This window comes from Myripristis murdjan, chromosome 1 (assembly GCF_902150065.1).
Source record: "Myripristis murdjan chromosome 1, fMyrMur1.1, whole genome shotgun sequence".
NCBI lineage: Eukaryota > Metazoa > Chordata > Actinopteri > Holocentriformes > Holocentridae > Myripristis > Myripristis murdjan.
The window spans coordinates 6388863-6412781 of NC_043980.1; the positions used below are offsets into that span (position 1 = coordinate 6388863).

At 41.3% G+C, this 23919-nt stretch overlaps 2 protein-coding genes, 1 long non-coding RNA gene and 1 pseudogene across 3 annotated transcripts; 1 reads left to right on the top strand and 3 right to left on the bottom strand.

The window, feature by feature from the left end:
• Positions 1 to 2020: 2020 nt before the first annotated feature.
• On the bottom strand, positions 2021 to 4353 carry LOC115366119 (uncharacterized). Its single transcript, XR_003928812.1, has 3 exons — positions 4281 to 4353; positions 2205 to 2286; positions 2021 to 2081 (listed from the first exon to the last, which is right to left on the bottom strand). It is a non-coding gene; the product is annotated as an uncharacterized LOC115366119 (long non-coding RNA).
• Positions 4354 to 6494: 2141 nt separating this feature from the next.
• LOC115357965 (B-cell receptor CD22-like) lies at positions 6495 to 11164 on the bottom strand (the record flags this gene model as incomplete). The annotated part of the gene is made up of 5 exons (XM_030049730.1): positions 11137 to 11164; positions 8731 to 8952; positions 8183 to 8401; positions 7432 to 7701; positions 6495 to 6733 (listed from the first exon to the last, which is right to left on the bottom strand). Coding segments are annotated over exons 1-5 (978 nt in total), but the record flags the coding sequence as incomplete, so codon positions are not given.
• Positions 11165 to 16867: 5703 nt separating this feature from the next.
• LOC115357976 (Fc receptor-like protein 3) lies at positions 16868 to 21523 on the bottom strand. The gene is made up of 6 exons (XM_030049741.1): positions 21517 to 21523; positions 20561 to 20722; positions 18686 to 18767; positions 18518 to 18578; positions 17838 to 18052; positions 16868 to 17669 (listed from the first exon to the last, which is right to left on the bottom strand). Exons 1-6 carry the CDS (start codon positions 21521 to 21523, stop codon positions 17588 to 17590), a joined length of 609 nt encoding a protein of 202 aa, XP_029905601.1. The 3' UTR covers positions 16868 to 17587.
• Positions 21359 to 22499, top strand: LOC115357982 (uncharacterized; annotated as a pseudogene).
• Positions 22500 to 23919: the final 1420 nt, after the last annotated feature.

The window sequence follows — 23919 nt, forward strand, 5'->3', positions numbered from 1 at the left end:
TGAGAAGTGGTACTGCAGCTGGCTGGTGCCCCTGGCTGCCTCAGGTGAGGCGAGGCCTACTTTACTTAGTTTTTCTAATTTCCTGCTTTTTATAATACATTTTAGGTCTACATTGATATTTTGTTGCTTTATGTTTGTGCAACATGTTAAAGTGTCTCAACACAACAAATGTGCTTGAATCAGCTCTTTCAGTTCTTGTTCATTCTCCACCTGAGGTCTTTCGTTTTTCACCTGCACATAAAGTCAACTGAGTCAAATGAGAAAAAACAATTTATTCATATTTTCGCTGAGTGACTCATTAAAACCGAACATTAAGGCACACAAATGGTACACTGTTTCAAAGAGGTATAAAATAAACAAAATTACTTGTTTTGACCGTTTATGACCGGAGGCGACATAGGCTTCTGAAAATGTTACATAAACCTGTAATCAAATTGTATCCTGACAAAGTATGCACACTGAAGTATTAAAATATTTACATCTGCAGTCATTCAGACATGCAAGCATGCGGCAGTGGCGACATCCCATTCGGCTGTTCACATTTCAAGGTATTTACTGTACCGTACATATCTTCACTCAAATCTGCTGAATTAAAAACATCTGGACAAAAATGTCTAATTTCGTTCAGTTAGGAGCCTTCCTAAGCAAAAAAAGACTATTCCACAACAGCCTTGGGCTCCTGTCGCAATGGTAAACTGTAGATTTGTGAAATTCTCAGCAAAATCTACAAGTTTGAACTCGAGTGCAAACACAAGTGTGGTTAGAGTCAGGTTTAGGGTCAGGGTCAAGGTTAAGGTTGGGTTTGGGGTTAGGGTTAAGGTTAGGGCAGAGTGGAGCGCTACTGTCCAAGTGAGTATGTGCAAGAGTTTCACAAATCTAGGGTTACCATCTATCCTCGACCGGAACTTGGCTTGGGCTCTGAGGAGTTTTAGCATCTATTCACTGCAAAATAGCTCCATTTACCTCTAATATTGCACTGCTAACTTCATACTCACCATCATAAACACCCTCTCTCTCTGTCTATCTCTTACTTCTGCACATACATTCTGTGAATCTTAACACTTTAAAAATGAACCACAGAATCATGTTGAGAGTCTGGGGTCTTTCTGGGGATGTTGGACTGTGCTGTACAACGCAGGCAGATCCTCAGAGTCCTGACTTCTGGTTCAGAGAGAGAAAAAGCAAATTAGTGCTCTCTGAATATAAGAATATATAATAAACAATATTATTTTATTTTAAAGTCACAACATTGATTGAAAAACAGATTAAAACAAATAAAAGAATTATTATAAATATCCTACACAGGGTTTAAAATGACCCGCTCACCCAGGCTCAGTTTTGGCTCTTTTAAACTTGACAGCAGCATATTGAGCTTCTTGGACCTCTTCTTTCTGTCTCTGGGGTCGATGCATCTTGATGTTGGAGTAGAGAGGATCTTCATGGTTCTTAGTAAAGATGATGGTGGTGTAAAGAAGCTCATCCTGCTGTTCTGTCTGTTGTCTCAGTGCTGCAGCTGATGTGATGTCATACACAGGGCTTAGCTGCTGGGTGGACATCACACAGACAAGATTTTAGAAAACTCACTTTCTGGACCGACACCTACACCCTGACATCTAATAATAAAGCTGCAAATGAGGGATTCAGGCTGGATTTTTGCCTCAAGACGGCCTTTTTTGTAGGTCAGCTAAGCCACATATTACATACATATTAAGCTACGACCATTCCTATCCTAATAAGATGCTTCTTTAGTGACAGAAAAGGGCTTGATGAAGGACAGCGAGATAAAGAGAAAAGGTAGAACTATGAGGAAGAGTCAAACAGGTGACAGAGGAAAATATGATTTATTTGGGTAAGAAGGTTTGTGAAATAGGAATATGAAGTGTTCCTCAAACAGATGAGCTTTTAGTTATTATTGTTGTTATCAGCTTTCATTATTATTGTTCTTGTTCTCGTTATTATGATTAGTCGTGGTAATAGGATTTTATTGTTTTAATGGAATTATTTATCTCCTCTTCCTCACCTGCAGCGTGTTGTCTGGTCCCACTCCTGGTGCAGACGGCTGTTTGGTGGCCCTCTTTCTCCTGGTTAGGAGAACGAATGAAATGAATAAAATAAAATAAATAAAATGAATGAACAGCTGAACTACTCAATAAATAACTGTATATTAGATAATCCAGACAAAACTATGAGACAGAACTCCTCACCTAATCCACAGTAGGAGACAGGTCAGTATGATAGCCGGCAAAATGGTAGAAGTTACTACAGCAGCAACTGATTTCCATGCAGCTGGGGAGTTCAAATCAGATATAGATAGTGACAGTTATTTAGGGGATTTAAAAACTTCTGGCTCTGTTTCTGACTGATATGTTTGCACAAAAAGGAACAATACCTAATGTATATGCAGATAACACCCCTCTGGGCCATATCCACCACTGAATGATGAAGATGACTGAAGATGATTTGAAATTACAGCTCTCTTAAAATACAAAGTACACTCATGTCAATATGAAAACTCCCTTGAGTGATCAAATCAATTGTTTTGCATCACTGTAGAACAATTTGCAGTGGTTCAATCAGTAATTTTTGCCCTTATTTTGCTTTAGTTGGTTTTCTATGTAGATATTTGAAAATGAGCACTTTATAAATATTACAAGGTAGGTACAATAAAGAAAGTAATTCTAAGTTGCAATTGTCCCAAATTAAGTTTAAATTTGTCATATTTTGTTTGTTTGTTTTTACAATCACCAACATGCTAGATTGCCATGTGAAATATGGCCAGCTGTGATTCTATTTCCAGGTTCAAATTCACCAGAATCCACTTCAACCAAAAAGTTCACAAAAGCAAAACTGAACCACATGTGATCTGTCTCATCGACCTATCTCTTTACTCCTAGGCTGACATTGTTTTCCTTCTTAAATGAAGCCACACCAACCAGTGGGGCCACCCAACACTTCTGTAGTTCAGGACTGATTCCTACCTGAGCTTATTTGTTAAATCACATCAGTTACTGACAGTCAGAGAGTGATTTCCCTCCAACCCACTTTTCATCTCAGAAACAGGCCCGACTGGCATCTGGTTTCACTACAGTTTACATAATATTCTCAATAAATCAAGAATTCCACATATTAATAATATGCCACAACCATGATATTTTTGATAAACAGTCATCAGTAATGTGGATATGATGATCAAGCAGGTAGATACTAAGAACAGAAAAGCTACAACAGAAAACTGCATTCCTTCACTGTAACGTAACCATTTTTTAATTTTATTTATTTATATTTTATTTCGGTCCATTTAAGAAAAAAGAAAAAATACATAGTTTACAGTCTAGTCCACTAATAGTGGTACCGAAAAGGTATAGGCTGAAGCCAAAGCTTATTTTGCCTACCCTTTTTACAAGGAAACTATGATATTTAATAACAAAAACAATGTCACAGTTCTAAAACATTGTATACGTAAACTGAAAACAAATAACCATGAAAGGACTGTGAGTCTGATATCTCAATATCAATATAATACACCTGATTCAAATGTTATCACACAACTGAGTGGACGTTAACAGCCATAATCACCCCAGATGAGCCAGATGTACTGTGTCGTAACATGAGGACCAACAAAGTCGATCACAGAAGGAGATGGTTGAGGTGGTGGATGGGTAAATCACACCGACCTTCACTCCAGAGACCTGGGATGGAGTCCAAACTGAATTAAAACCCAGGTTCATTTTTACCTCGCTAACTTTCACAATATTTGTAGCGCTGTTTTGAACTGGTGAATGTTGCATTAAGTTTGCTACCTTTAACCATTACCTTTTCCTAAACTTAGCCGTCACAACAAACCCTTTTCTAGCTACCCTAATGAAAGCTAACAAAGGTGGCTTTGAGTGGTTATCACAGGTTGATGATAAGAACAGATTATAACAGCCTCCTGACGCACTAGAAGGTGCATTGGGACTTACTCTCCCAAACCTGTAGGGTTGATCATGACAATGTTCATTCAACGGTGTGATAACAGTCGATAAAATTGACGATATCAATGTGTAATTTTGATATATTGCCCAGCTAGTCACACCTCATTACAAGTTAGGATTCATAACTAGTTGCTGTTGTGTTCCTTTGATTGTGAATTAGAGCTACATTATCCCAGGTTCATGTGCAGAAAGTGGACTAATGTGTGTGTTTGTGTGTGTGTGTGTGTGTGTGCGCGTGTGTGTGCGCGTATGTGTGTGTGTGTGTGTGTGTGTGTGTGTGTGTGTTTGTGAAGGTGAATGACTTACCCGCCACAACATTCAACTGCAAGGTGGAGCGATGATGTCCTCTTCTGTTTTGGACTTCACAGTAATATTCTCCACTGTGTTCAGATGTGATGTTTGTGATGGTGAAGGTCTGTCCCAATGCTTTTGGTGAAGTTTCATTCTTCTTGTACCAGGTATAAGTAGCTGCTGGGTTAGCATCACTGCTGCAGGTCAGAGTCACTGAACTGCCCTCCACTATTTCACCAGAGGGACTCAGCAACACTGAGGGAACCTTCGGAGCATCTGGTGGACAATTTATATGGAGGTAAAATTAATTATTTATCCTAAGATATCTATAGGAAGGTTGTGACTTATACATTATATTACCTAATTACACATACTTAGTTTGGGACACAGTTTTGATTTGCCAATGAATGCATTCAGAGTTGCATTATTTCTGAAAAACTATTTAACTGAAAAATATTTAATTAATACATAATGAGCCCAGCTGGTACATAATGAAGAATCCAGTCATATCACATCATCTATTCATATCACTCCATAATAGAGTCCAAACTGTTTTTTTGTTTTGTTTTGTTTTGTTTTTGCAATACGCTGTGCTAAAAAGAGGTTACTACAGACAAATAAAAGGAACATGAAAGATTTTTCCAGCGTTCATTTAATTTATGCAAGACATAGGCTACAACACTTTTGACTGGTGGTAATATTAATTAATTAACAATATTAATTTAGGTTAGTATAATTACCGTATTTCACCAATTAATCGCCTGGCCGCAAATAGCTACCTGGTTCTTATAAACGCCTGGGGTCTGCACCCATTTTGCGTATTACACGCCCACTCGAATAACCGCCGGGGCGATTATTTGCATTATATTGAGGTAACCCAAAATAAGGCTATTCACCTTATTTTTGCAGAAGTAAACAGTTAGCCACACAATAACTGTGCTGCACTTCCATTTTCTGTCAAAATAAGAGAGCTAGCTAACGTTAGTAAAAAAGGGTGTAGGCCTACCTTCTTAAATGACCGACTGTAAACATGTTGGACAGTAACTGTCATCACAATAATGGCCTGGTGCAGATCTGTGCAAAAATAAATAAAGGCCTGCAGCGAATAGCCGCCTGGTTATTTTAAACGCCTGGGGTCCAAGTTGATTTTGCGTATTAAACGCCCGGGCAATTAATTGGGGAAATACGGTATGTTAATATGGTTGCAGTATTTCTAGACTGTTTTTTTTTTTTTGGAAACTTGTAAATTGTTTGATAAAAAAAAAAAAAATCTGTCTCAATCAATATTCAGTATGTAAGGATTACTGAGTTTGGTGAGTACTAATGTATATGAATCATGTGCAGTGATTTGAGAGAGAGAAAATAGGCATCAATAGCAAAGTCAGTGTCTCTGGATCTACAGCTGTCAGCAAAGTCACCTGAATAAAATGTTGCCATTTTACATTTCTGCAAACCAACAAATATGTTGAATTGTTAGTTTCTGTACCAAAAATACATTGCATATCATCATTTAAAAAGTGGTGGAGCCTGCATCAGTGTCACATGATCAACTAACTAGCCAGCTAACATTAGCTCATTAGCTACATAAGTCACTTTTGTTTGCTGTTACCTTTGTTAGCCACCAAAAGGTAAGGAAAAGCTAAGCTAATGCTAATAGTAGTTACTGAATGTTACCTAAAAACAAACACAGCTGTGTTTTTTGCTCATTTCATTCTATAAACTTGAAAACATGACATTTTGTTGTATCCTTGGTTTGCAGAAAAGTGAAATGCCTACATTTTTCCTAGTGGCAGGCCTGCAAATTTCACCGATGTTCAACAAAAAGTTCACTGCAGACGCAGAGATACTAATTTCTTCACCAACAGCAACCTCAACAAACCACAACATAGCTACAAAACAAGGGACAAGGAGCTTGAGTCTTGCTTATTTTCAACTGGAAACCTGTCACTGTGCTACAGCCACCACAGCTGCTGCTTTCTCCACTGACAGGTAAAAGCTACAGCTGAGTGGACCAAGTTCTGCTGAAGCTGTCAAAAGACATTCTGGGAAAAGTAGTCAGGTTGAGTCAAAGTGGCTTCAAGAGAACTGTAAAACACAACACTTCCTCACAAAATAACTTTTGGAATGTACTGAACACCACAGACTGATGATATAGAACAAGCTTTAATGAACTTTAATGAGATTTGCTAATGTTATTTACTTACATTGGACATCTATCAGTACAGAAGAGGAGTTTATCCGTCCATGTTGATTCTCAGACTGACAGTGGTATGTCCCTGTGTCCTCAGAGCTGATGGAGGTGAAGTTATAACTTCTCTCTGATCCCTGAAGCAGAGTTTGGTTCTCCTTGTACCAGGTGTATTTGTCCACTGGAGGGTCAGCATCACTACTGCAGGTCAGAGTCACTGAACTGCCCTCCACTATTTCACCAGAGGGACTGACAGACACTGAAGGCATCTTGGGACCATCTGGAAAATAAGTTTAAAGTGAGGATGTGTTTTTGCAATGGCACATACTGGATGTAAATAATCAGGCTAGATGTAAACAGGTAGGGAGGTAATGTCACTAGAAGTTTGGTGTTTCTAATTCCCAGTACAGCTGGGGAAGATTTTCTGAAATAAAAAATAAAGAATAGAACAGAATAGAATAGAATAGAATAGAATAGAAACTTTATTGTCTGTTCTTCAATAAAAACAGAAATTTCTCTTTGATATGGCTTCATCACAAATTAAAAAACACACTTACAAACACATTCACACACAACAACAGATAAGAACAGTACAGCCTATTTTGTGCTATTTAAAACAGTTTTGCAGAGGGGATGAATGATTTCTTGTAGATGATTTTCCGGGCCAGTGGGGTTCTGTATCGTCTGCCTGATGGCAGCAGCATGAAGGAGTGGTGCAGGGGGTGGGAGGGGTCCTCAGTGATGAGGGTGGCTTTCCTCACCACTGAGCGCCTGTACAGTTCAGTCAGAGGTAGCTTGGGTGTTCTGGTTATTTAAAGGTCTGCCCAATGAGCACTGAGATAGGCTGTAGCACCATCCGCAACCCTTATGAGGATAAGCGGCTTGGAAAATGAATGAATGAATGAGTGAAAACAAAAGGTGGCCGATTTAGAATATTTGTTCTCACATGATATCGATAACCAGTTACATTTCACTCACATTTGACATCAACAGAGGTGGAGTCAGATGTCTTCTCTCCCAGCTCATTCTGCGCTGTGCAGTAAAACTCTCCAGAGTCAGAGGACTGGATGGAAACAAAGTCCAGCTGTGGTCCTGTCCTGAAAGGTTCCTGGTCTGGATTTCCATTCTTCTTGTACCAGGTATAAGTAGCTGCTGGGTTAGCATCACTGCTGCAGGTCAGAGTCACTGAACTGCCCTCTACTATTTCACCAGAGGGCCTCACCAACACTGAGGGAACCTTCGGAGCATCTAGAGGATAGTTAATCTGGATTAACTACAAAATGAGGATGTGTTTTATACCGTAGTTTTATACTGTGTCATACTATAGTTAAACAGTGGTAAATACATATGTACTTAGACCTAGAGCTTGGTATGTAACTTGGCTTGAATCCTCAGAGCAGCTGGGAAACTCTTAAGAAGCATGAAATTTACAATGAGATTTTTTTTTTTTTTTTTTTTCGATCATGGAACCTATTTAAACTTTTAAAACTTCATGGTTGTGGGATGGCAGTCTTGTAAATGTAGGAGAAGAAAGTTTGTGAAGCTGAAAATCATTTTGATGAAGTGCAAAGGTTGAATAATTAACTGTGTGATGGTAAATGTTCGGGAAAATATCTAGGGGCTGAATTCTTAACACACATTGAATACGTGCTGTCCTGTTACAGTGCATAAGGCAAAAGCGTCCACCAGGTGGCGTTATGTCACTGATTACACTGTGGAGTAAACTTACACACTGAGGGAGAGCAGAAATCCTCGTGTCCTTTTACAGCACAGGAATAGCTGTCCTCATAATTAAAGTAAGCTCCATAGGAAGGAGAAGTTCTTTCCTTAAATTTCTCTCCATTCTTGTACCAGACGTAGGAAGGAGGACCAGCTAGACGACAGCTGCTGGCACACTTCAGTGTTACCCAGGAAGAAGACCTGTATGTGGTCACCTCTATCTGGAGACCTGGGTTTATGAACATGGAACAGAAATGTCATTGGTCAATAAATTTTCAAACACACACACACACACACACACACACACACACACACACACACACAAAATCATAATCACAACAGTATCCTAGGTGCTGGCATTATGTGGGACTGAATTAAAAAGTCATCTGATGAAAATATTACCTGTGACATTTAAAGAGACTCCAGGTTCACCAGTGTATCTCCCTCTTGGTTGGTTTGTTATGAAGCTGAACTTGTACACAGCTGAGTCACTCTCTCTCAGGTCACTGATAATCAGTCTGCTGTACAGCTTATAACTGCTATAATACCAACTCTTACCCTGATACTCCAAACGGTTTGCATATTCTGAGTTTGATCTCAGATCCACAGGTTCTTTATCCTCCTGCTTAGTAAACCACAGAGTTTTTTCAACTCTAGTAACATAACCATTTTCTCTGTATGGGTATGTGTAGGTGCACTGCATTTCCACTGTTGATCCTTTCAATGCACAGATCTCAGTGGGATGGTAAGTCATTCCCAGTTTATCCATACTCTGCACCACTGTAACACAAAGCACATCAGAAACCACAGATTCATCAGATTCATGAAAACATTAGAGGACAGACTTTGATCAGTCATGAAACTGATTCAGTAGGCCTATGAAAAGTAGCCTATGGTCTAGACTGATGATCAAGATTACCCAAATCACTTTGGTTCTCACATCGCCTCAGTTCCAGTTTAAGTGAATGAGACAAAGAGCTTAGGTCCAGTGTTGTCTGAGCTTAGCTTCATACCAAGATTCTTTTGGCAGCACTGAACCTGTGCAAGCTACAAGCTCATCACCATGTGCTGACCTGCTGCGGCAGAAAATCACTTTAACAAACAATTTCTCTCAGGGATGGAGCAGTAAAGCAACAATACTTCCCTGCTGTTGCTTCTGTTTTGAAAATTTCTGTGCAAATAAAATCGGTCAAGCCAAGGTGAACACAGGCCAAGGGCTTTGTGCAGATATTCAGTTTTATTGCAAAGAGACAGTTGCAGATGTTCACATGCGTTGTCACTATGTGCATTGAAGCAGGGTGTCAGTATGGAGTATGGAGATGTATTGAACAACCATTCGAATGAAATGAGGTAGTTTTACTGCGTAGGATAAAAGCTGAAAGCATAAGTCATGAAAAGGGCTAGATGCATGACATATAACCCTGACTGTACTTTAGTTTGTTCACTGTTTGTTTCCTCTCTGTTCACACTGTGGTCATTAGGTGGCTGAATGGAGTGTGACAGGAAACTGCAGATATATGCTGATAACTGAGGTGTGAGAAACAGCTAAATGTGTGACATCTAAACAAGTCAAAGGCCTTTAGCATCATCAAGACATCATCAGACACACTCCATTATAAAGTTTACCAGGAGGGTCTGGTGCAATTTTTTGATCATAGAAAAAACAGCTGATACAGAAAAGTTGATTTTAAGAATTTCATTAGAAAATGAGAAATCTGCCATTTGAAACTGCTAGACACATAAGTCATTTTTAAAAGAGCACAGTACTTGTGAATGTCTCTCTGGTGTGTTTAAACTCTCTAATGTTGAACAAAAATGACATGTAGTCTTTTGGAAACAAACTCCTGAGTCACATAAAATCAAAGCGTTTACATGAATAACTATGAATCCATGTTGAATTTTTTAACTGCCACTGCAATTCTAGCTAACAGTCATTAATATTTCCTTAACTTGTTTATGTGTATTTCAAGTCCACATGATACACTGTGTAAATAAGAGTTGTTGCTGTAAGGTTTATGTTTTCCCTTTGACAGAGCCAGACTAACAACTCCCATAGACTTTAATTCTTTATGCTAAGCTAACACAAAATGCAACCCATTGCATCCAAACCACTCGATGTACAGAGGTGAAAATGGTATTGAACATCTTGTCTCAGTCTGGGGAAGTAGGAAAAAGGGGATTCTGCCAAAAAAAAAATTGATTTTTCTTTTAAGATAAAAAGACAAAAAGAGATGTCACTTGTTGACACATAAAAATAGTTGAATGTGTATGTTTACAATATAACCGATATAGTCAACTATGGGATTTCAGCACTAAAACTAAACACTTTAAATGTTTCGATAATTGGAGAACGTCAGGTGTTATAAAGCTGTAAAAGACAACTCTGCCTTAACTGTGTTTGTCATTTACAAACTGAATGACTGTCAGGGCAGTTTAGCTGCGATACAGGAACACCTTTACTACTGATGCTTCCACTGGTACAGAGTGAAATCTAAGACAGTGGTAATGTAACAGTCTAACCTTATTCTACTGTTAAACTTATTCAACTAAATAAGTGTGCCAGCAAGATGCCTGAAATGTGAATGTACGATACCTGGCACAGACAGAAGGAAGACAACAAATCCACTTGCTGCTGCTGTTAAACCCATAACTGCTCCTCTCTGCTCTCTTCTTGATGTTAAAACACATCAGCAGGCAGAAAAGCACAAAGGATAAGAAATATGAGTTAGTCTCAGCAGAACTCAAAACTTTAATATGAAAATACTGGAATTACTTATCTAACATTTATCTAGCAGTGTGTTGTCCACTGTAGGCTACTCTGTATAACAGCTCCAACAAAGAAGCAACCCAGTGTTCGGTTCTCCAAAATAATCTTATATCCAGCATAACTCTTGAAATGGCTGTTAAATTTCTAAAGTAACACATACAACGAAACATTAAAACTACTTATCTGATAGAACTTACTGTGGAGAAGAACGTCGTCTTCTGTCATCGATGCAGCAGACTACAGAGAAACACTCAATGCTAAGACTTGCTTCCTCTTTACATCATTAACATGCATGAAGAGGAGACTGAGGGTAAACCACTAAGTTTAATTGCAGAACTGATTACTTTTGTTGTTTGCAAACTGTTTAAAATAGCATCTATAGCCAGCCAGACAGAAAACAGACAGAGCCTCGCCTTGCACTCTTGGAGTGTGTTATCTGTACCACCCCTATACACAGCACCACATGTAACCACAACACAGCCTCTGAAGCAACACTTTGAAGAGGAAGGAAAAATAAACTTTTTTTAAATAATTTCTTTTTTGTATTATTGGTGACACAATTCAATTTATGAACTACTTGGTTGACCATTTCAAGTTTGCCAAGTCAAACACACACAACACAGTGATGATATAGAATTTTTTTTTTTTTTTTTTTTTTTACAATATACCTCCTACCCCATCCACCCACCACACAAAGAAAGATTATCTGTTTTCCATTTCGTCAGATCTAATTTGCCTTTTGGAAAAGGAGGCAAACGTTTTCCTGATAAAGGCTCTGCATGTCTCTTGCAATATTAATGCCCAGGTATGTAAGGCTGTTTTAGACATATGAAATGGTACTATCCTGTAGTTATGGAGCCAATTCATTAACAGGGCAGCATTCGCTTTTTTAAAGATCAAGATATGAGGTATACTTTGAATAGGGTCTGATAAATATAATAGTTAATCATCTGTATATGGTGATAGTCTATGCCCTTTTCCTCCTCTGTGAATTCCACTTACTGATGGCAATGTTTTGAGTCTGATGGATAAGGGCTCTATAGCTAAGGCAAATGCAAATTCTGTCAGTTACATGGCATTTACTGTTAAGACGATGTATATTATGCCACTAAAAATTAGAGAGGCAAAAAATTCATTGTGATTTAAGCATACCGTTATGTTCAGAGCTAATGTGGCCCAGCAGCTGAGGACTCCACTATGGCTGTCAGAGAGAGAGTGTGTGTGTGTGTACGTCCCCTGCAGGCTCTTCACAGAAGCCCCTTTTCCATCAAAAAGAACCTGGTGCTAGTTCGGTGCTGGTGCTAGAGCCAGTGCTTAACTGGTTCCAACAAAGAACCGGTTTGATTTCCATCAGCCAAGAGCCAACCGAAGCAAAGTCAGAGCCACGTCATTATGTCAGCGGAAAACGTGATGACGTGTGTGTGCGAGACCCCAGGTTTAGCAGTATCTTGATTTATTAGCGATGCAAATACTGCTGGTGTCTTTACAAGCCTACATTGTAATCCAGAGGCGAAAAACGCAATTATTGCTGGCTACCTGTCGCATTCGTGGTCGAAATGAATGACAACTATGTTTAGTTATAAAACAGGTGCTTCCCATCCTTAAATGTGATTGGCTGAGCCGCGTTCCATGCCGTTGTAAAACCAGTGTAACCCACGGCTTCTCGGGGCTTATTGCTTAACTATACGTTTATAGCATTCGCTGTTGGTGCTAAGTCAGGCACTGGCTCTGAACCAGCCCTGGAACCGCTTTGGTGGAAAAGGGGTAAGAGAGGTGAGGGATGACTGGGTGTAAGCCTGTGAACAGAATTTCAGCCTCTGTGAAGACAGGAGCAGTTTAGAGGAGCAGTTGTGGTTCATTTCTGGGAAGCCACAACTTCCTCTTCAGCCTTCTGCAAGTGATGTAGGTTTTATTCCAGAGGTTTTCAAGGTGGGGGGTGGGCCTCCCCAGGGGGACACCAGACAGCTTCAGGGGAGGCTCAGAGGGTGAGAGGGAAAAAAGTGAGAGAGAGAGAGAGAGAGAAAGAGAGAGAGAGAGAGAGAGAGAGAGAGAGAGAGAGAGAGAGCAGACGGACCAAAACACCTTAGCTAGCCAGGCTCCCAGTCAGTGCACTCTGTAGCAAAGTAGATAAACGTAGCCTACCTTCTGCCTGGAAGCTAGCGGATCAGGTCAGGGTATGAAGAAGCTTTGTAATCCCACCTCCAGCTTCATTGTCTTTTCAGCCACGCAGTCATTTTATCGCTAATGTTAGACATAGTGTAGCTTTGTGGTGTCTGTAGCTACTAGCTAGCTAGCAGCAGAGCCGGCCCTAAACAAGATTTTGTTTGTGGCCCCAAAACACATCCAGCACAACCATCAAATCATGCACACACTGCTCCTAACTGCATGAATGCAAACTCACACACACACACACACACACACACACACACACACACACACACACACACACACACGAGAAATGGACAAATGAATTAACAACAATTTCTTACTTTATTTTTAACAATACATCCATCCATCTTCTGCTGCTTATCCGGGGCCGGGTCGCGGGGGCAGCAGTCTAAGCAGGGACGCCCAGACTTCCCTCTCCCCAGACACTTCCGCCAGCTCCTCGGGAGGAACCCCAAGGCGTTCCCAGGCCAGCCGAGAGACATAGTCCCTCCAGCGTGTCCTGGGTCTTCCCCGGGGCCTCCTCCTGGTGGGGCACGTCCGCAACACCTCCCCAGGGAGGCGTCCAGGGGGCATCCGAAACAGATGCCCGAGCCACCTCAACTGGTTCCTCTCGATGCGGAGGAGCAGCGGCTCTACTCCGAGCTCCTCCTGAGTGACTGAGCTCCTCACCCTATCTCTAAGGGAGCGCCCGGCCACCCTGCGAAGGAAACTCATTTCGGCCGCTTGTATCCACGATCTTGTCCTTTCGGTCATTACCCAAAGCTCATGACCATAGATGAGGGTAGGAACGTAGATTGACTGGTAAATCGAGAGCTTCGCCTTTTGGCTCAGTTCCTTCTTCACTACGACAGACCGGTACACCGACCGTATCACTGCGGAGGCTGCACCGATCCGCCTATCAATCTTATGCTCCATCCTTCCCTCACTCGTGAACAAGACCCTGAGATACTTGAACTCCTCCACTTGAGGCAGGACTTCTCCACCAACCCGGAGAGGGCATGCCACCTTTTTCCGTTCGAGAACTGGACTTGGAGGTGCTGATTCTCATCCCCGCCGCTTCACACTCGGCTGCAAACCGCCCCAGTGCCTGCTGAAGGTCCTGCATCGATGGGGCCAACAGGACAACATCATCTGCAAAAAGTAGCGATGAAATCCTGTGGCTCCCAAACAGGACTCCCTCCTGCCCCCGGCTGCGCCTAGAAATTCTGTCCATAAAGATTATGAACAGAACCGGTGATAAAGGGCAGCCCTGCCAGAGTCCAACATGCACTGGGAACAGGTCTGACTTATTGCCGGCAATGCAAACCAAGCTCCTGCTCCGGTCGTACAGGGACCGAACAGCCCTTAGCAAAGGGCCTCAGACCCCATAGTCCCGGAGCACCCCCCACAGGGCACCACGAGGGACACAGTCGAATGCCTTCTCCAGATCCACAAAACACATGTGGAGTGGAGTAATATTTTCAGTGATGAGGTATTTTTTCATTTGAGCACAGCTAGCATTTTGAGCACATTCTAAACGTCTGATTGACCAATCAGATTGCTCGGTCAGATCTACGTGTTGTATAATAGATATTTCATATGCATGCGCTATCTAATTTGAGTTCTGCGGCGTTAATTGACCCTTGGCCAAGGACCCCACCACACATTACTGTCTATCTATCTATCTATCTATCTATCTGTACAGACAGGCATACAGAGAGACACAGACAGAAAGACAGACGGATAGATAGATAGATGTAAAAAATACAGAGGTAGGTGTGGTTAGAACTTAGAAAAACAATGAGAAATGAGATATCCCTCTCAATCTGACTGAAAAAATGGCTTAAAAATTTTTCGCTGGCGCGGACACTGCCTCCCTGGGATCTTTAGTGCCCCACGTGTCATTTCTTTCTGGATACGGGTCTGGGTAGCCAGCCATGTTATGATGTGTGAACGTTGTAGAGACACAAGTAAATGTGCAGAATAAACAGCCAAAGTCTCATTTGCTGTTCAGAAATCCACTAGTCCCTGTTTATTTTAGCTGCAGTCAGCTGTTTTTAGTTTCATGTCGACCTGTAAGTGACAAACTGTCTTCAGCTATTTACTCTTCATTCTTCTTCGTTCAAGAAAGAGGACCATGGCAGCTCTTTGGTGGAGGTGTAACAGGATAGACTGGTATTTGCCAAATCGAGTGACTGCTTGGAACAGTGTGCAGTGGTAGTGGTGTGGTGTGCAGTGGCATTGTGTTGGGGTGTGTCCTTCAGTGTGGTGTGGTGTGGTGTGCAGTGGCATTGTGTTTGGGGTGTGTCCTTCACGTGTGGTGTGCAGTGGCAGTGTGTTTGGGGTGTGTCTGTCACGAGTGGGGTGCAGTGGTTGGTAATTGGCTGATCGGTCACAGGTGTGTGAGGTGTGGGACCTCATGCTCTGCAGCATATTTAGTGGAGTCACAAGAGTTGCGGGGAGGTTTTGTTTTGCTGGGCTTTCATTCATGTGCAGGACCAAGTCTTTGGGCAGCTGCTGGCACTGCAGATCCCCCAAGGGCCGTGAGTGCTGTGGAGACGGGTGAGCGGAGCAGCCGTTGGTGTAACCCCCCGAGACTCCAGACAGGAAGCAACAGCAACCGGCTACGCAGCAGAACCAGCTACCTGGGTGCTCCGGACAACCACTCGGCTTCGCCAGGGCCCGGACATGAGACCAAGCTGCCCGCGATTGACTTTTTGGTCCAGTTAAGACTTCCCCCTCCCTTGACTTGGGCCTCCTTCTTTTTATCCATATTTATTGTTAGTAATATTAAATAAATTGAGATTTTAACAGTCTGTCTTTTGCCTCATTTACACTGGTGGTCAAAGCCTGAACGAGGGTGTTACAGAAGGAAAACAACTTCGGGGCTGAGGTGAGGTGTTGTACTTTGTACAACAGAAATAGTTTAAGGTGAACATTATGTCTCCTTATATTGATTTTAGTATAAATGACTATATGGTTTGCTATCCATGATGTTTTTTCCTTGTTTCTGTTGTCCCATTGCTGTATTATTATGTACTGTATGTACTGTAACTGGCAAGTACAAATAGTCCCTCCATTAATCTCCATTGTGATTTAAGGCTGTGCTGCCCCCATATGGTGAGAAGTGGTACTGAAGCTGGCTGGTGCCCGTGGCTACCTGATGGGAGGCAAGGTCAGCCTGAACAGCAGTGTTGGGGTGTAACTGGTTACATGTAATTTACATTACAAAATAAATGTAAACAGTTGCAGTAACTGAGGAAAATTAAATTACAGTAACCAAAAAAAATGTTGGTGATTATAAAGAGGTTACATCCGAATATATTCTCTTCGGTCAAAAGCTTCTATGTATAATACTCAAATTTTGAACACTGTTTCTGATTGGTTCTTGTTTGAATTTGCACTGCCTCTCATCAGCCAATCAAATCACCTGCCGTTGCTCTCAGGCCATTTTACAAGGCCAAGCCTAATTGTTTTGTGCCTACTTTACTTATTTTTTCCTATTTATAATATGTTTAAGGTCTACATTCCTATTTTGTTGCTTTATGTTTGTGGAACATTGTATCAGCACAACAAATGTACTTGAATCAACTCTTTCAGTTCGTGTTCATTCTCCACCTGAGGTCTTTCATCCCTCACCTGCACATAAAGTCAATTGAGTCAAATGAGAAAATTCATTTCACAATTCATTCATATTGTCGCTGAGTGACTCATTAAAACAGAACATTAAGGCACACAAATGGTACACTGTATCAAGGAGGCATTTATTGTATAAAATAGGCAAAATTACTTGTTTTGACCGTTTATTACCGGTTAGCGACATAAGCTTCTGAAAATGTTACATAAACCTGTAATCAAATTTTATCCTGACAAAGTATGTACAGTGAAGTGATAAAATATTTATATGTACAGTCAAACAAACATGCAAGCATGCGGCAGCGGCGACATGCCATTTGGCTGTTCACATTTCAAGGTTTTTACCGTGCCATACATATCTTCACTCTCAAGTTTCAAATCTGCTGAATTAAAAACATCTGGACAAAAATGTCTAATTTCGCTCAGTTAGGAGCCTTCCTAAGCAAAAAAAGACTATTCCACAACAGCCTTGGGCTCCTGTTGTGATGGTAAACTGTAGATTTGTGAAATTCTCAGCAAAATCGAGCGCAAACACAAGCATGGTTAGAGTCAGGTTTAGGGTCAAGGTTAAGATTGGGTTTGGGGTTAGGGTTAAGGTTAGGGCAGAGTGGAGCGCTACTGTCCAAGTGAGCATGTGCAAGAGTTTCACAAATCTAGGGTTACCATCTATCTTCGACCGGAACTTGGCTTGGGCTCTGAGGAGTTTTAGCATCTATTCACTGCAAAATAGCTCCATTTACCTCTAATATTGCACTGCTAACTTCATACTCATCATCATAAACACTCTCTCTCTCTGTCTCTCTCTTACTTCTGCACATACATTCTGTTAATCTTAACACGTTAGAAATAAACCACAGAATCATGTTACGTTGAGAGTCTGGGGTCTTTCTGAGGATGTTGGACTGTGCTGTACAACGCAGACAGATCCTCCTCAGAGTCCTGACTTCTGGTTCAGAGAGAGAAAAAGTGAATTAGTGCTCTCTGAATATAAGAATATATAATAAACAATATTATTTTATTTTAAAGTCACAACATTGATTGAAAAACAGATTAAAACAAACAAAAGAATTATTATAAATATCCTACACAGGGTTTAAAATGAAGACCAGCTCACCCCGGCTCAGGTTTGGCTCTTTTAAAGTTGACAGCAGCATATTGAGCTTCTTGGACCTCTTCTTTCTGTCTCTGGGGTCGATGCATCTTGATGTTGGAGTAGAGAGGATCTTCATGGTTCTTAGGGAAGACGATGGTGGTGTAAAGAAGCTCATCCTGCTGTTCTGTCTGTTGTCTCAGTGCTGCAGCTGATGTGGTGTCATACACAGGGCTTAGCTGCTGGGTGGACATCACACAGACAAGATTTTAGAAAACTCACTTTTTGGACCGACATCTAATAATTAAGCTGCAAATGAGGGATTCAGGCTGGATTTTTGCCTCAAGACGGCCTTTTTTGTAGGGCAGCTAAGCCACATATTACATACATATTAAGCTACGACCATTCCTATCCTAATAAGATGCTTCTTTAGTCACAGAAAAGGGCTTGATGAAGGACAGCGAGATAAAGAGAAAAGGTAGAACTATGAGGAAGAGTCAAACAGGTGACAGAGGAAAATATGATTTATTTGGGTAAGAAGGTTTGTGAAATAGGAATATGAAGTGTTCCTCAAACAGATGAGCTTTTAGTTATTATTGTTATTATCAGCTTTCATTATTATTGTTCTTGTTCTCGCTATTATGATTAGTCGTGGTAGTAGTATTTGATTGTTTTAATGGAATTATTTATCTCCTCTTCCTCACCTGCAGCGTGTTGTCTGGTCCCACTCCTGGTGCAGACGGCTGTTTGGTGGCCCTCTTTCTCCTGGTTAAGAGAACGAATGAATAATAAAATGAATGAACAGCTGAACCACTCAATAAATAACTGTATTTTAGATAATCCAGAGGAAACTTTTAGACAGAACTCCTCACCTAATCCACAGGAGGAGACAGGTCAGTATGATAGCCGGCAAAACGGTAGCAGTTACTACAGCAGTGACTGATTTCCATGCAGCTGGGGAGTTCAAATCAGATGAAGATACTGACAGTTATTTATGGGATTTAAAAAACTTCTGGGTCTGTTTCTGACTGATATCTGCACAAAAAGCAACAATACCTAATGTATATGCAGATAACACTCCTATGGGCCATATCCACCACTGAATGATGAAGATGACTGAAGATGATTAGAAATTATAGCTCTCTCAAAATACAAAATACAAAGTACACTCATGTAAATATGAGAACTCCCTTGAGTGATGGTGCAAAACCAAAGGGCTTTAAAGGACAATGTCACCATGATGCAAGGTTTAACTCATTGCCTGCATTCCCTTATTGTTTTGCATCACTGTAGATGAATTTGCAGTGGTTCAATCAGTGATTTTTGCCCTTATTTTGCCTTAGTTGGTTTTCTGTGTAGATGTTTAGGAATGAGCACTTTATAAATATTACAAGGTACAATAAAGAAGGTAATTCTAAGTTGCAGATGTCCAATATTAAGTTTACATTTGTCATTTGTTTGATTTTACAATCATCCACATGCTAGATTGCCATGTGAAATATGGCCAGCTGTGATTCTATTTCACAGGTTCAAATTCACCAGAATCCATCTCAATCAAAAAGTTAACAAAAGCAAAACTGAACCACATGTGATCTGTCTTTTCTCTTTACTCCCAGACTGGCATTGCTTTCTTTCTTAAATGAAGCCACACCAACCAGTGGGGCCGCCTGACACTTCCCTAGGTCAGGACTGATTCCTACCTGAGCCTATTTGTTAAATTACATCAGTTTCAGACAGTCAGAGAGTGATTTTCCTCCAACCCACTTTTCATCTCAGAAACAGGCCTGACTGGCATCTTGTTTCACTGCTGTTTACATAATTTTCTCATTAAATTGGGAATTCCTCTCATTTTTCATACGCCACAACCGTGATATTTTTGATAAACAGTCATCAGTAATGTGGATATGATGATCAAGCAGGTAGATACTAAGAACAGCTACAACAGAAAACTGCATTCCTTCACTGTAACGTAACCAGGAAAGGACTCTGAGTCTCATATCTCAATATTAATATAATACACCTGATTCAAATGTTATCACACAACTGAGTGGACGTTAACAGCCATAATCACCCCAGATGAGCCAGATGTGCTGTGTCGTAACATGAAGACCAACAAAGTCGATCACAGAGGGAGATGGTTGAGGTGGTGGATAGGTAAATCACACCGACCTTCACTCCAGAGACCTGGGATGGCGTCCAAACTGAATTAAAACCCGGGTTCATTTTTACCTAGCTAACTTTCACAATATTTGTAGAGCTGTTTTTAACCGGTGAATGTTGCATTAAGTTTGCTGCCTTTAACCATTACCTTTTCCTAAACTTAGCCGTCACAACAAACCCTTTTCTAGCTACGTTAATGAAAGCTAACAAAGGTGGCTTTGAGTGGTTATCACAGGTTGATGATAAGAACAGATTATAACAGCCTCCTGACCCACTAGAAGGTGCATTGGGACCTACTCTCCCAAACCTATAGGGTTGATCATGACAATGTCCATTCAATGGTGTGATAACAGTCAGTAACATTGATCATATCAATGTGTAATTTTGATATATTGCCCAACTAGTCACACCTCATTACAAGTTAGATTCATAACTAGTTGCTGTTGTGTTCCTTCGATTGTGAATTAGAGCTACATTATCCCAGGTTCATGTGCAGAAACTGGACTGTGTGTGTGTGTGTGTGTGTGTGTGTGTGTGTGTGTGTGCATGTGTGTGTGTGTGTGTGTTTGTGAAGGTGAATGACTTACCCGCCACAACATTCAGCTGTAAGGTGGAGCGATGACGTCCTCTTCTGTTTTGGACTTCACAGTAATATTCTCCACTGTGTTCAGATGTGATGTCAGTGATGGTGAAGGTCTGTCCCAATACTTTTGGTGAAGTTTCATTCTTCTTGTACCAGGTATAAGTAGCTGCAGGGTTAGCATCACTGCTGCAGGTCAGAGTCACTGAACTGTCCTCCACTATTTCACCAGAGGGCCTCAGCGACACTGAGGGAACCTTCGGAGCATCTGGTGGACAATTTATATGGAGGTAAAATTAATTATTTATCCTAAGATACAGTATCTATAGGAAGGTTGTGACTTGTACATTATATTACCTAATTACACCTGCTTAGTTTGGGACACAGTTTTGATTGGCCAATGAATGCATCCAGAGTTGCATTATTTCTGAAAAACTTTTTAACTGAAAAATATTTAATTAATACATAATCAGCCCAGCTGGTACGTAATGAAGAATCCAGTCATATCACATCATCTATTCATATCACTCCATAGTAGAGTCCAATCCATTGTTTTTGTTTTGTTTTTGCAATACGCTGTGCTAAAAAGAGGTTACTACAGACAAATCAAAGGAACATGAAACATTTTTCCAGTGTTCATTTAATTTATGCAAGACATAGGCTACAACACTTTTGACTGGTGGTAACATGCTGAACTGCAATGTCACAATATTAATTTAGGTTAGTATAATTATGTTAATATGGTTGCAGTACTTCTAGACTTTTTTTTTTTTTTTTTGGAAACTTGTAAATTGGTGACGTGACGTACCGACGTACTGACGGTGAGCGTATTGTTTTCCTTCCTGTTCTTGAGCTGTGCTCGACTAGTTTGTTGTTAGCAGATTTTAGCGTAATTTTCCACGTTTAAATAATCCCAATCTGCCTTACTTTGGGCCTGTAACTCATTAGCTGCTGTACATTAACACGTCATCTCGTTTTTACCAAGCATACAACCTTTTCCTCCTCCCTAGCGCCTTTTCTCTGCCCGTCGCTTGACATAGCTTAACTGCTAGCGATGGCTTCCTCCTCTCCCTCCCTCTCCCCTTCCCTTTCCTGCTCGGCGTGTGGTATGTTTAGCTATTCCTCTGCCTCCTTTAGCGACCATGCAACTGGTAAATGTAAGAACTGTGATAGAATAGAAGCGCTGGAGGCGAGGCTCAGTGAGTTAGAAGCCCTGCTTCGCACCAGAGATAGCCAGCCAGAGATAGCTAGCCAGTCCCCCCCCCATAGCCGGTGCGAGCAGGGCAAGCGTAGCCGCTACTCCCCCGACAGTCCCCGAGCAGCCGGGGGCGCAGGGAGGGCACGGCTGGGTGACTGCTCGAACGAAGATTAGCCGCAAAACAAAGCACACAGGACTCCCCCAACCCCTTCACGTTTCAAACCGATTTTCCCCACTCAGCGACACACCCGCTGAGAAACCATCTCTGATAATTGGAGACTCAATTATGAGAAATGTGAAGTTAGCGACACCAGCGACCATAGTCAAATGCATTCCAGGGGCCAGAGCGGGGAACGTCGAGTCAAATCTGAAGCTGCTGGCTAAGGCTAAACGTAAATATGGTACGATTATTATCCACTGCAGCACAAATGACTCTCGGCAACGCCAGTCGGAGGTCACTAAAATTAGTGTTGAATCGGCGTGTGCTTATGCCAAAACAATGGCGGACTCCGTAGTCTTCTCTGGACCCCTGCCAAATCTGACCTCAGATGAGATGTTTAGCCGCATGTCATCCTTTCGCCTCTGGCTGTCTAGGTGGTGTCCAGAAAATGATGTGGGCTTCACTGACAATTGGCATACATTCTGGGGAAAACCTGGTCTGATTAGGAGAGACGGCCTCCATCCCACTTTGGATGGGGCAGCTCTCATTTCTAGTAATATGGACAAGTTTATTAGAACCAAAGCCTGACAACCCAGAGATGAGACCAGGAGGCAGAGTTGCAGTCTTACACGCTTCTCTGCGCTTCCATTAGAGCGGCTACCCACCCAAATGCCCATAGTGACTGTATCTGCCCCCCGACCACTGAAGCCAAAAGCAAAAAGAGGAGGAATTAATCACAAAAACATGATAAAAATCAACACCTCCTCTACTAATAATGTAAATAGAGACAACAAGATAATTAAATGTGGGCTCTTGAATATAAGATCACTGTCTCCTAAATCACTACTAGTAAATGAGCTGATATCTGATTTGAATATTGATTTGCTCTCCTTGACTGAAACCTGGCTAAATGAAAATGACTATGTGGGTATTAATGAGTCAACCCCTCCTAGCCATATTAATATTCATGTTCCTCGGGATGGTCGAGGTGGTGGAGTTGCAGCTATTTTTAACTCAAAATTGGCTATAACACCAAAACCTAAATTTAAGTACAATTCATTTGAAAGCCTAATTCTTACTCTTTTTTATCCAGCTTGGAAGGCAGCTCAACCAATCTTGTTTGCCATTATATACCGTCCTCCTAACTCAGCGTATTCTGAATTTCTGTTAGAATTCCCAGATTTCTTATCAGATTTAGTTCTCAGCACTGATAAAGTGATTGTAGTTGGAGATTTTAACATCCATACTGACACGGAAAACTCTCTTAACACGGCGTTCATTTTGTTACTGGACTCAATTGGCTTCTCTCAGAGAGTAAATGAACCTACCCATAAAGATAATCACACCCTTGACCTTGTCCTTACTTATGGAATTGACATTGAACATTTGACAGTGTTTCCACAGAATCCTCTCTTATCTGACCATTATCTGATTACCTTTGAATTCCTTCTTCAGGATTACCGTCCGCTTGAAAAAAGCGTCTCTACTAGATGCTTATCTGATACTGCTGTTGCTAATTTTAAGGAGGAACTCCCATCAGCTCTGAGTTTACTACCAAGTCTAAATTTAACTGATGACTCTTATGCTTCCTTTAGTCCCTCGCAAATTGACAATCTCTGCGATAGTGTTGCAGCGTCACTACGAACGACACTTGACGCCGTCGCTCCTCTTAAAAAGAAGACTATAAAACAAAAGAGGTTAGCTCCATGGTATAACTCACATACTCATGAGCTGAAACGAACCTCACAGAAACTCGAAAGGTTATGGCGCTCTTCCAAAACTGAAGAATCTCGCTTATCCTGGCAACATAGGGCTCTAGTTTTGCAGACCAGGCGAGGCGGGAGCGTAGCGCAGATGCGCTTCGCCAACTGGGTGTGGCCAGGCGGATTTTCCAAGTTTGGCACGCCGTTCTCGGTGGCGCAAGGGAGGAGAGAAGGAGTGGAGTGGGTTTGACACAGCCGATTCACATTTAACCAATCAAATGAGCCCCTGTCCTTGCCTTTAAAAT